This window comes from Haliotis rubra, unplaced genomic scaffold, assembly GCF_003918875.1.
Source record: "Haliotis rubra isolate DU_JTF1 unplaced genomic scaffold, ASM391887v1 Scf213, whole genome shotgun sequence".
NCBI classification, from domain to species: domain Eukaryota; kingdom Metazoa; phylum Mollusca; class Gastropoda; order Lepetellida; family Haliotidae; genus Haliotis; species Haliotis rubra.
The window spans coordinates 308,680-321,804 of NW_025766148.1; the positions used below are offsets into that span (position 1 = coordinate 308,680).

At 40.8% G+C, this 13,125-nt stretch overlaps 1 protein-coding gene across 1 annotated transcript in view; it reads left to right on the forward strand.

Moving 5' to 3' along the window:
* Window positions 1-635: 635 nt before the first annotated feature.
* The window catches only part of LOC124276781 (tubulin monoglutamylase TTLL4-like), a 52,549-nt gene continuing 40,059 nt past the window's right edge, over window positions 636-13,125 (forward strand). Inside the window, 2 exon segments of the mRNA XM_046712430.1 lie at window positions 636-713; window positions 3,887-5,208. Of these exon segments, the coding sequence (XP_046568386.1) occupies window positions 3,977-5,208 (1,232 nt within the window). The 5' untranslated portion in view covers window positions 636-713; window positions 3,887-3,976.

Here is a 13,125-nt window from a genome sequence, read left to right on the forward strand (position 1 = left end):
CCATTTTAATCTCTTATTCACCGTTTCTAACTTAGTATATAGGTATACAACTTTAGAGCTTCAAAATTTTGAAACGAATAGCTGTAACAATTAAGATACCTTGTAAAACATGCAGAGCCCCGAATATGATTTTGTAATAGGTTTGGCCCTTCTTAGAAATGCAATCAGCCATGACTATTTCATTTCTTAAATGTTCTTTTAGCTTTTGATTTGTTGAAAATGCCATAGCAACTGTATATGTTACAACGGCCATATCCGATTTTATACGTTACTATGCAACTGGGGGTATTTTATGGCGAAAACGAATTGTACTTGAAAAAATATGTCTCTTTTGATATTCATAAGGCCTGTAAATCATTTCACAGTATCCTTAAATTTTTTCTAATTACTACAATCCAGAGGGGACAAAAACAAACCTTTTACCAGAATGTGAAAAAAATATTATATTCAAGAGGAACGCCGATACGATTTGTGTAGTGGGCTGCGTTCATGGTCGTTATTGAGAGTAACATCCCTTTACTGGCGGGAATCCCAATACATGTATCGAGAAAAATGATTGGACGTTATAATGGTACAGTTATTTTCATTGGTTACAATCTCAAGTCCCCTGTGTTTCTTAGCATCTGCTGTTGTTTGTCAATGGAGGATCGATGGATGTAGGTGTGAACCGGGGGTTTTCAATGGGAGAAAATGAGTTAAAAAATCCGAATCAGGTACGTATCGGACACATCACTTTATATTTCATTAAATCTGTCTCATATTTATACACATTTAGAGATAAATTGGTAATTGTGTCATGTTTCAAATCTGAAGAAAAGTCAAGTACTTTGTGTGACAGCATGCTAGCCATTCTCATTCGCAATCGATCAGTTGATCTGAACGCTAGAGTTATATGTCGGGCGATCAACTTGACTCGGGCCAATACATATCTCTTTGTGGGAGTAGAATATATCGATAATGTGTTTGCCGAGTGTCTGATAGCAGTTTTGTAACGACGAAATCTAACTCTGATAGGCCTATCAACACGTTGTTTTGTAAACATTCGTAGCCAACAGTTATTCCTGAATGTGAATTTTTTCTACTTCCCCTCTTACGGGTATTGAACCACTACGGATATTTAGACACTGTGTTTTTTATGTTGGAGAACGTATTGTGAAATAGCTGCTCTTAGTGTTAGATATGTTAAAGTTTAGTGTAAAAATATCCCGGTGTCGGGGATTTTCGACGATGTAAGACAAAAGTATTTTTTATGTATAATATCATTTAAAGTTTTTATTTTACTAACCTTGAGTGATAAATGATATATTCATCTATTTCACACAAAAATATCAAGTGTTTCTTACAAATATAGCGTTGATGACATCGTATTGTCGAAACTGTTGCCGTTCGTCCAGGGGTGGAAATTGCCCGACGTCCGAGTCCAGTGTTTTTTTTCTGTCGGGCAAGCAAATTTGTATATCATACTGTACCGGTGTCCAGTTGACGTTCCAATGTTAATTATGTTGTTTATTTTAAAAAATCAGGAAGAAAGCTGCCGGTATAGTGGGAAAATTATCAGGGCAAGTGATTTTACATGTGCCACTGTACCGGAGTACACTAGCAATTTTAAAGTTATTTCCACCCCTGTCGTCACATCCGTGGATTTTGTATGGGTTTTCGACGATGAGCCATATTTTTTACTCCACACTGCGAGGAACTGTTGTGATCACATGGCTTCCCATTTATATATTGCCTGTCACAAGCAGACGACCGATCTTAATGAATTTTCGCATGCAATTGTTTGTTATAAAGGCAACTGATTTTGGATCTGAAGTGGTATTAACTATCTCGGGTAAATAATATTGATGTTTGTTTGCTTTTTATATAACTTTACTTCCCGATTTCCATTGTCAATAACACTTCTCACGACAGCGACTGGGCGTCCGCCCTACCAATGAAACTGCTTGTGCACCTGATCGCACACATACTCCCCCGATATAGCGCGAGCAATGCAATCGTCGAAATTACCAGACCGTCGAATTCAGCTCGTGTTGGGATAACTGTTAATAACATGTCCGGTCCGCATGTCCATATAGTGTTCAACTCCAAGTAAATATGAAACAGTCTTTACCTTGAAAGTTGAAGGCTAAACAAGTTAAAAATAGCTCTACAATTTATAAATGGCCACCAGACACCTAATGATAGGACCAAGTTCACAGTGAGGACTATCATATTAATGCCACATGTCTCAGAAACATTTGATCATTATTACAGTGTATCGATTATTGATTCTCATGGAATACTGTAAATATGACCATAAAGTGATAAATACCAACAAATTACAAGTGAGTGAGGGAGTGAGTTTGGTTTTACGCGCCGATTTTGATAATATTCAAGCAACATCACGGCAGGGGACACCAGAAATGGGCTTCACACAGTGTACCCAAGTGGGGAATCGAAGCAGGGTCTTCGGCATGACGAGCCTATGCTTTACCCACTAGGCTGCCCCACAAATTACAAACCTAATGTGGCTTGTTTAATCTAATCAATGATGTGATCATTTGTTTGTCTGATTATGTGTGACCCGTGAAGATCTGTGTTAGATTTGATCTTCAGTAACCCATGCTTGTCGGAAGAGACGACGAACAGGATTGGGTAGTCAGGCTCGCTGACTTGGTTGACACATGTCACTGATTCCCAATTGCGCAGATCGATGCTCATGCTGTTGAACACTGGATTGTCTGGCCCAGACTCGATTATTTACAGGCCGCCATCATATAGCTGGAATATTGCTGAGTGCGGCGTAAAACTAAACTCACTCACTCACTGATTATGTTTTTCATTGTGAGGAGTTAGACTATTTAGCACTTTGCTGAGATTGATAGCAATTGTGAATTTTAAAAAGTTATTATCTTGTTTCATGTTTGATGGAAAGTTAAAGTTTGTTGAACCATCTTGTATTCTTCACATTGTAAACATTTTGGTGTAAAGTTCCATAAACAGTGAAGAAAGTGTAAATATTTTGTTGAGATTCCAGGAACAGGCAATTATGTCTTAAATAAATTGCTTAGATATTTTATATTCTTAGCATGTATTTGTCTGAAGTGCATTTTAAGTCATTCAAACATTACTTATATTCTGGTGCAGAGGTAATATGGTCAATCTTGTGAAAGTGAAAATGAAACAAAGTCAGTTTAAATTTTTTGATGTGAATGACGAAATTTCTGTTTGTGGCTGGATGCATTTGAATAGGTGACATAAGGACCCAGCTTTGTGGATGAATCAGTAGATGATATCTGTACTAGATTATAAATGTTGGGTTGAAACAAATTTGTTCAATTGTTATTTACTCATATTTACATTTAGATCCCAAAAAGTACATCCACTTACAAAATATAGGTATCATCCTCACATCTTTTGTGAAACAGACAGAGGAATCACAAATTTGATGACATATACAGCAACAACATCCACTCAATTTATTATCCCCCGCAACGTGTTTTGCGGGGGTTATTAAAATGGGCTCCGTCTGTGCGTCCGTCCGTGCACATTTGTCTTTTCCGGAGCAGAACTCTAAAACCGTTCTATATTTCTTCACCAAACTTGGCCCATAGATAGATCTGGTGGTGTACTGGTGCCTCTTGGTAGTTTTGGAATTCTGAATAAAATATTTTTGGCATTTCCATGGCAACAAGTTTGACATAGCCTGAAATTGGTGATAGTGCTCCTTTCTGGAGCAGAACTTTAAAAACCTTTCAATACTCTCCTTCCACTTTTCTATATACACACCTAAATATTTGACATAATCATAACTCGTAGACATAATCATGAAGAGTATTTTGCCATTGCGGGGATATTGATGACTTTGTCTTCTTTTATATTTTTGTTTCTTAATGTTTATTTTCAGGGCCATCCTACGTTGAAGTGAATATCCAGTAGAACGAGATGATGGGCAGATGACACCATGTTACCTTAGGAAATCATCTTCAGACATAAAATGGGTGACAGTGAGTTGAATCTGAGCAAGCTGACAGCCAGCTTAGAGGAACTGTCACTACGAAAACAGTTGCCTCTTAGACAACAAGCTCAAAAACCTGTGCTCAAGTATAACACAACGATCACAAAACCCGTCCATCTATTCAGCCAGTCTGATGTTGTTTCCCTCAGAAGAGAGCGACAACGAGAAAGTTCACAGTCCCCACCATCCCGACAGGCGGCTGTCCATGGTGCACTTCCGAGTCGCAGATCCAATCATAGTCTGTCGCCAGTCCGCTCCATAGCTTCTTCAGTGTCCTCCAATAGCAGCTCACAAATACAGCAAGGTAAACCAAATGGAAACCCATACGCACGACCAGTTAGTGCAAAAGAAGTCGCGGAAGACATCTTCGGCCATACTATTAGGAAAAGCCCAAGTACATCTTCTGTCTCCAGTGTCAACAATGCCAGTAATGGCGTCTTACAGCTGAATTCCTTCATGAGACCACAAAGTGCCGCCATGAAAGAAAAATTTGATCAAGCCACAAAAAAAGCCACATCTGCTAGAAAAAACAAACAAAAACTGGAGAAAACAGCTGCAACAGAACTTTATCATGATCTTAATAGAAATGAAGTTCATTTAGAAAATGGATATAATTTGAAATCCGGGTTGCAAAATGGAAATGAGAAGGTGCTGAAAAAACCTCCTATTAGGAGACAGGATGTACAGGGACACAAGCATGGTGTTACAGCTGATATGAAAAGAGTCAGAAATTTGAATTACACCCCCACAAAACCTTATAGTGAGGTGAGCGACACAGATTCTGATAGTGCAAAAGATACCGACAGCAAGCCAAGTAATCGTAGTGTTATTATTTCTCATGCCAAAGCAAGCTCTCCTGCCAGATCCATTCCCCCACAAACCGTCCCAGTAGCTTTGAAGCCTTCTGTGATGAACAAACATTCCAGCAGATCTCCACAAACTTTGACGGCAACAACGACGATGAACACAGACGTGAGTACTCTTGGTAGCGCCAATGGGAAGAAAATGCCTGTAACTAATACTGTCACGAGAACAGTATATTATCAGAAGGGGTCTAAAGGCGAAGAAATTATTCATGAGCAGAGACCGAAAGCTGATGGTGCTCCTGCTGTTCCGAAGAAGATCACAGAGAAGGATGATAATGGAGAGGAGGAAGATGGAGAAGACGAATACGAGGATGAAGAGGAATCGGACACCTGTTCACCATCAGGGTGAGTTCACTTGTCTTCCAGTTTTAAATATCTCTTTCAGTCTTTCAGTTTGGTGAAGAAACTGGTAGGGGCAAGAGGCTCAACGCTTATTTTAGTCCTGTTAGTGTTACACTCCAAATTTAGTGGATATCATGATGGAACATTTGATAACAAGTAGTGGTGGTCCGATTAATTGAAATAATCGAAGATTGGTCGCAATGACAAAACGACCAAGCAATCGATCATGTTTTCTCATAATCGAACACAAACAATTTTGGACCACTTGTTTGCAATAACAATATGTTTCAAAAGGTTGATTTTGTCTCTACATTGCATAAGCACTACAAGCTCGTTCCAAGTCATGATTAAGTTTATCTTAACAACTCCAGGAAATGTATGTTCCTAACACACTAGTCATCCTTTAAAGATGTGAAATTTGCAAATACATTTTGTGCAATTTGCGGAAAAATCCGAGAGAACTACATGTTTTTTCTTTATATTTTGTGCATTAACAAACATAACCAGGAAAATTTGATAAATGACGCTAACCAATTATTTTCAATGATTGATCGGTTGTAATGAACCAATCATCAATTATGAGATTTACACCTATTCCCAACACTAATAACAAGTGAATTTAGAAATGTTTAGAAGTAAAAATCCTAAATAAAGTAAGATTTAACACAAAATTGACATAAATCTAGTATCATGACTGCTTGTGAAAGTACCACGATACGTATCGGGTCAGGAAACAAACACACTGTGTCATAGCAATAGCATGTTATGTGACTACTGGGTGACCTGTTGGATATGTGCCAGTTTTGTTGGTTACAGTAACCATGGTAACTCAAGAATGCTCCTACTGTCCTTATTGTCTGCAGTTCATGAACAGGTGCAGTTGATGTTAAATATCAGGGCTCCATTTAAACATTTAGAACTTGCACTGGTGCAACCTGAAACTGCAAAATGTAACCTTATATTTATGAAACTTGTACCAAGTGTATTTTGCTGTTGAAAGAACACAACTTCAGCCGGAAAACAGTGATTCTGATGACTACACAGACAGTGATATCATGTCATGAAATGTTATGTCGTAGGATAAAATTATCTTGTCAGACCCAGAATAAATTGGTTATAATGTTCAAAGTCAATACCAAAACTCAAACAATGTTTAATTTCATGTTGAAGAACAAGTGCCACCTGTTTTCGTCGAGTGCAACAAAATTATTACCTGAGGTTGCTCTGGGTGCAAGTGGATTATATTTCCTTATATTTAACTATCTCGACCTGAGCTATCTCCATTTTAATACAAGCCCCCAGGTTTAGTTTTATCTAAACTTTAAACAATATCCAAGATTTAGAAAAGGAGAGCTTTTAGTGGTCTAAGAAGACATGAGAACCAGTTTTTTATGGTTTTTGTTGTTGTTTTTGTTTGTTTGTTTTCTTTATGTTGAGTTTGAAGACCAGAACACATCAGTCACAAGGCTTTGTTCTGAGGCAAGGTGTCTGGTTTGACTGTTGTGTTGTAGACTGCTTTCAGTTGAGAACCTTCTACTTGTGAAGCAACAATATGTGAACAGCACCTCTATTGACAAGAACTTCACATATATTGACAGCTGACAAGTGCCATGTTCGCTTCACACATGTACACACAAGTACACAGCCTATTATTCAATCCTGCTGAACGCCCCACAAAGCTGGTAAACATGAAAACTGCGACAAGCTTCACCGAGCACCATTGTAGGCACTTGAAGTTATGCAACTTTTGTTCACCAAGGGAGAGTTGATGGTTGACTCAAGTTGATTCAAAACTTGTTGTGTCTACTCTTTGACAGTTGGGTATTACATGACACACTAATGTTGACTGTAAGGAACTGAGTATATATATGAACTTGGATACACGTGTTTGTTTACCAAGAGTATAGGCGAGAATAGCTGCAGTAGAACCGACATGGCAACATTTACTCACTCATTCATTCTTCTTGGACTGTTTCAATTAGTGCTTTCTCTGAGTACAAGTATGGGTGGTGGGTAGCCTTGTGGTTAAAGCGTCCACGTGTCATGCTGGGGGTTCGATTCCCCATATGGGCACAATGTCGGAAACCCATTTCTGGTGTCTCTCTCTCTCTCTATCTCTGGTCTCTCTCTCTCTCTCTCTCTCTCTCTCTCTCTCTCTCTCTCTCTCTCTCTCTCTCTCTCTCTCTCTCCTTCCCTTTTGCTAAAAGTGGCGTAAAACCACACTCACTCACTCACTATGTCTACTGAAAGAAATTTGAAAATAAAAAAATCTACAGCCTGTACTTCCTTACTGGCAGGACCCGTGAAGATCCGGGTTAGAATTGATCTTCAGTAACCTATGCTTGTTGTAAGAGGCGACTAACGGGATCCGTTGGTAATGCTCATTGCTGTTGATCACTGGATTGTCTGGTCCAGATACGATTGTATACCGCCGCCATATAGCTGGAATATTGCTGAGTGTGGCGTAAAACTAAAGTCACTCACTCCTTTCTGGCAGCCATAACTCTTCTACAGACAACAGTTTTCCTTGGTGAAACATTTGTTAAATAGACATTGGTAATAATAAATCTACAACACTATATACGTTAATTAGTTTGTTTTTAAGACAAGTCCAGAAGATTGAATTCATTAGTCCTCTTTGTTCAGAAGTCATGATTGAATGAGACAAAACTGGTTACTAAGTATATATTATCTCTCAGTTTTATTCAGTTCCAAGTTGTAGAAATGAAGTATTGAGAACTAGTTCAGAACTAAAACTAAAGCAACTCGTCAGTGAGAACTGCTATGATTAGATTTTAGTTGACCTCAGTACCATTTAGCAGTCTCAAGCTAGCACTAGCAGACTAGCGTGTATCTTGAAAACCAAATTTACAGTGTTTATTACACCATAACCTGCTTGAAAATTGCTGATGCAGCATTTCCAGTATTGACATTAATCTTCACCTGATCTCGGCATAATCACATGGTAAATCACCTGACACACTAACATTTGAAACCCGGATTGCCCTTTGATGTGTGATTCAGGTTGCCATGGTTACTAGATATTAGAGTCTGATATAAATATAGATGATATGAAAATTATATCAACTGGCTATAGCTTGGTTGTTATAACTGCATTTACCATATTTACTGTAATAGGAGTGTGAACTGTATAGGAAACAGAAAAGAAACTGCATTTAAATTTTTTGGACCCGTGAAGGTCCAGGATAGAATTGATCTTCAGCACCCAATGCTTGTCGTAAGAGACGACTAACGGGATCGGGTAGTCAGGCTCGCTGACTTGCTTGATTCAAGTCATCGGTTCCCAATTGCGCAGATCGATGCACATGATGTTGATCACTGGATTGTCTGGTCCAGACTTGATTATGGACAGACCGCCACCTGATGTAGCTGGAATATTGCTAAGTGCGGCGTAAAACTAAACTCACTCACCAAAGTCTTTGAGTTATGTTTTGAGTTGTAACATATTCCAATTACTTTAAGAGGGAAGTTGGGTAGCCTAGTGGTTAATGGTTTTGGGGCGGTGGGGTAGCCTAGTGGTTAAAGCGTTGGCTCTTCACGCCGAAGACCCAGGTTCGAATCCCCACATGGGTACAATGTGAAGCCCATTTCTGGTGTCCCCCGTCGTGATATTGCTGGAATATTGCTAAAAGCGGCGTAAAACCAAACTCAGTCAGTCAGTTAATGGTTTTGCATGTTGCATCAAAGGCCGAGATTTGATTCCACGCAGGAGTACAGTGTGTGAAGCCTGTTTCTGGTGTCCCTTGACATATCTTTTGGAATATTGACAAACAAATAAGAAGACAACAGACAAAGCCTGTGCCAAAAATGTTTGAGTCTTCAGCATTCATCATCATCAAGTAGATTTACTACATGCATGTCCAGTGTTCAGAAATAAACACGGTTCCCAATTGCGCAGATCGATGCTCATGCTGTTGATCACTGGACTGTTTGGTCCAGACTCGATTATTTACAGACCACCACCATATAGCTGGAATATTGCTGAGTGTTGCGTAAAACTAAACTCACTCACTCACTCACTCAGAATTAAACATGGAAGTCTTAGCCCAAATATTGAATGTTGAACATTTGTGGTGGTTACATTTAAATACTATCCATGCATGTCAAACATTGCTAGACTCAGACTTCAGGTAAGCATATTTTCGGCCATGCTGCAACACTTTAAGACATAAACTTACTCCCCTGAAACCAGCTGAACGTGCTGAATTATATTTAACTCAATAACTGAGAAATATATTTTAAGACATCTTGCTTGTTCAGTATTTCAAGTGAACAATATATATATTGTTTTGGCCTGGGCCACAATCATTCATTTCTTAGATTCTTAAAATACATTATTTATTATTATCTATCAAGGACATCAGGCCACAAGTTAACTGTGTAACCCCCAAATCCCAGGATTCCGGTTTACCATTAGTCTGCTGGTCAAAGACAAGTAACATTCAGGATTATCTTGCCTCACACATAAATGTCGTTTTCTGATTGGCTGAGCGCTCTTCTATTATTTTCAATGTACCCCGCTAACAGCTAAACAAACGAGTAACATTTTCTATGTACCCCGCTGGGAATGCTGAACTCATTTGGAACTTCATAATTCATAGTAGTAATTCTTTATCTCGAATAACATAATCACTTCGGGCTCAGGGAACATAAACAAACATCGAGGGTCCCCTTCGAGACCAGTGAACAACTTATAATGGCAAGTGACATTTCCTTGTAGACTGCCATTTTTACCATTAGGTGATGGGAATTCTGAAGACGTGTTTTCAGACTAAGGAATCAAAAGTTAGTTTGAAATTTCAATCCACGTTTTTGTTTGCCTTTAAGGGTTTCATGACAGCAGTGTTCTCCTTCAGACCACATTTGTGGTAAGGAACTCATAGCAATATACATAAACACATCAAAGTCTCCATGTTCCGTGTCTTTAAATCTCCCCCTTTCTCCTTCCATCCCAGTGATGAATATTTCATCTCAACTGGTTTACGCTTTGTTCATAAAAAAGGCAACTGCCTGATGTCACGTCAGTTTGTGATGCTGTGATTGAAATGGCAGGGTCTTCAGTTTTCCATGCCCTGAGACCACCTCTGGGGTGTAAGAGCTAGAACATGTGTGTAGAGACCACCTCTGTGGTGTAGGGTCTAGAACATCTGTGTAGAGACCACCTCTGAGGTTTAGGGTCTAGAACATCTGTGTAGAGACCACCTCTGGTGTAGGGCTAGAACATGTGTGTAGAGACCACCTCTGTGGTGTAGGGGCTAGAACGTGTGTGTAGAGACCACCTCTGTGGTGTAGGGTCTAGAACATGTGTGTAGAGACCACCTCTGAGGTGTAGGATCTAGAACATCTGTGTAGAGACCACCTCTGAGGTGTAGGGTCAAGAACGTGTGTAGAGACCACCTCAGGTGTAGGATCTAGAACATCTGTGTAGAGACCACCTCTGAGGTGTAGGGTCTAGAACATCTGTGTAGAGACCAACTCTGAGGTGTAGGGCTAGAACATGTGTGTAGAGACCACCTCTGTGGTGTAGGGCTAGAACATCTGTGTAGAGACCGCCTCGGTGGTGTAGGATCTAGAACATCTGTGTAGAGACCACCTCTGAGGTGTAGGGTCTAGAACATCTGTGTAGAGACCAACTCTGAGGTGTAGGGCTAGAACATGTGTGTAGAGACCACCTCTGGTGTAGGGCTAGAACATCTGTGTAGAGACCACCTCGGTGGTGTAGGATCTAGAACATCTGTGTAGAGACCACCTCTGAGGTGTAGGGTCTAGAACATGTGTGTAGAGACCACCTGTGAGGTGTAGGGTCTAGAACATGTGTGTAGAGACCACCTCTGAGGTGTAGGATCTAGAACATGTGTGTAGAGACCACCTCTGTGGTGTAGGGCTAGAACATCTGTGTAGAGACCACCTCGGTGGTGTAGGGTCTAGAACATGTGTGTAAAGACCACCTCTGAGGTGTAGGGTTTAGAGCATGTGTGTAGAGACCACCTGTGTGGTGTAGGGTCTAGAACATGTGTGTAAAGACCACCTCTGAGGTGTAGGGTCTAGAACATGTGTGTAGAGACCACCTGTGTGGTGTAGGGTCTAGAACGTGTGTAAAGACCACCTCTGAGGTGTAGGGCTAGAACATGTGTGTAGGGACCACCTGTGTGGTGTAGGGTCTAGAACATGTGTGTAAAGACCACCTCTGAGGTATAGGGGCTAGAACATGTGTGTAGACCACCTGTGTGGTGTAGGGTCTAGAACATGTGTGTAAAGACCACCTCTGAGGTATAGGGGCTAGAACATGTGTGTAGAGACCACCTGTGTGGTGTAGGGTCTAGAACATCTGTGTAGAGACCACCTCTGAGGTGTAGGGTCTAGAACATCTGTGTAAAGACCACCTCTGAGGTGTAGGGTCTAGAACGTGTGTAGAGACCACCTCTGAGGTTAGGGTCTAGAACATGTGTGTGGAGACCACCTCTGAGGTTAGGGGCTACAACATGTGTGTAGAGACCACCTCTGAGGTGTAGGGTCTAGAACGTGTGTAGAGACCACCTCTGAGGTTAGGGTCTAGAACATGTGTGTGGGGACCACCTCAGGTGTAGGGTCTAGAACATGTGTGGAGACCACCTCTGTAGTGTAGGGTCTAGAACATGTGTGTAAAGACCACCTCAGGTGTAGGGTCTAGAACATCTGTGTAGAGACCACCTCTGTGGTGTAGGGTCTAGAACGTGTGTGGAGACCACCTCTGTAGTGTAGGGTCTAGAACATGTGTGTAAAGACAACCTGTGTGGTGTAGTGGATAGAACATCTGTGTGGAGACCACCTCTGTGGTGTAGTGGATAGAACATCTGTGTGGAGACCACCTCTGTGGTGTAGTGGATAGAACATCTGCCCGCAATGTGGAAGGTCTGGGTTCGACGTCTGGGCCCATGATACCTAAAGCCATTAAAAGCTGGTACTTGTTGTTACCCAGCCTGGTGCTTGGCATTGTGGGTATATAAGAAGCCCCAGTCAGCTCGTTAGTCTTCTGATCTTGACATATGTAACTATACTAAACCGCAGTATTGGTTCTCATTGGACTAATGGTATCAATCCTGACTTGTACAAAAAGCGCACCTGCATGTACACGGCTACATAAGTGCAATAATCTTGAGTGTGACGTTAAACCCAATCTCACCTTCACCATAAGTTGTTCCTGTCTCAACCATGCACGAAGACTGCGCATATTGACTTTTATTGATTTCAACTGAGCGTTGATCATGGTGATTCTAGTAGTCATTCTAATTGATTAGCCATACAGCGGGGTGTTAATCCCTTGATTGATTAACGACATGATATGACCGTGGCACCTTGTTCCGGAGGATCGTTGTTGTCTGCATGATACAGACTGCCGGTGTTGGCTGACAGTTGTGTGAATGGAGTCGAATGTTTGTTGTGAGGGTGCTTCACAACAGTTTGTCGTGACCTAGAGTGTCTCAAGTCAGAGACCAGTACTGTTAGGAATAAGTTCATATTCTGTTATCGATTATTTGCCTTCACTTCCCGACTGATGTTAGAAGTGCTCTGGGTCTTTGACTGACTGACTGACTGAGTTTGGTTTTACGCCGCTTTTAGCAATATTCCAGCAACATCAAGGCGGGGGACACCAGAAATGGGCTTCACACATTGTACCCATGTGGGGATTCGAACCCGGGTCTTCGGCGTGACGAGCCAACGCTTTAACCACTAGGCTACCCCACCGCCTCTGGGTCTTTGAGGTTGGGCAGTGGAAATGTTTGAAATTTATAACATGAAGTTTGGGGATCCTTGAAGTTTCAGCTGTTGAAATTTTACTTTAAAGGTAAAATCATATTATCAATGTGTAGAATTAATTGAGTGAGCCAGTGTTTCTGTTATCCGGTATACACAGATTAC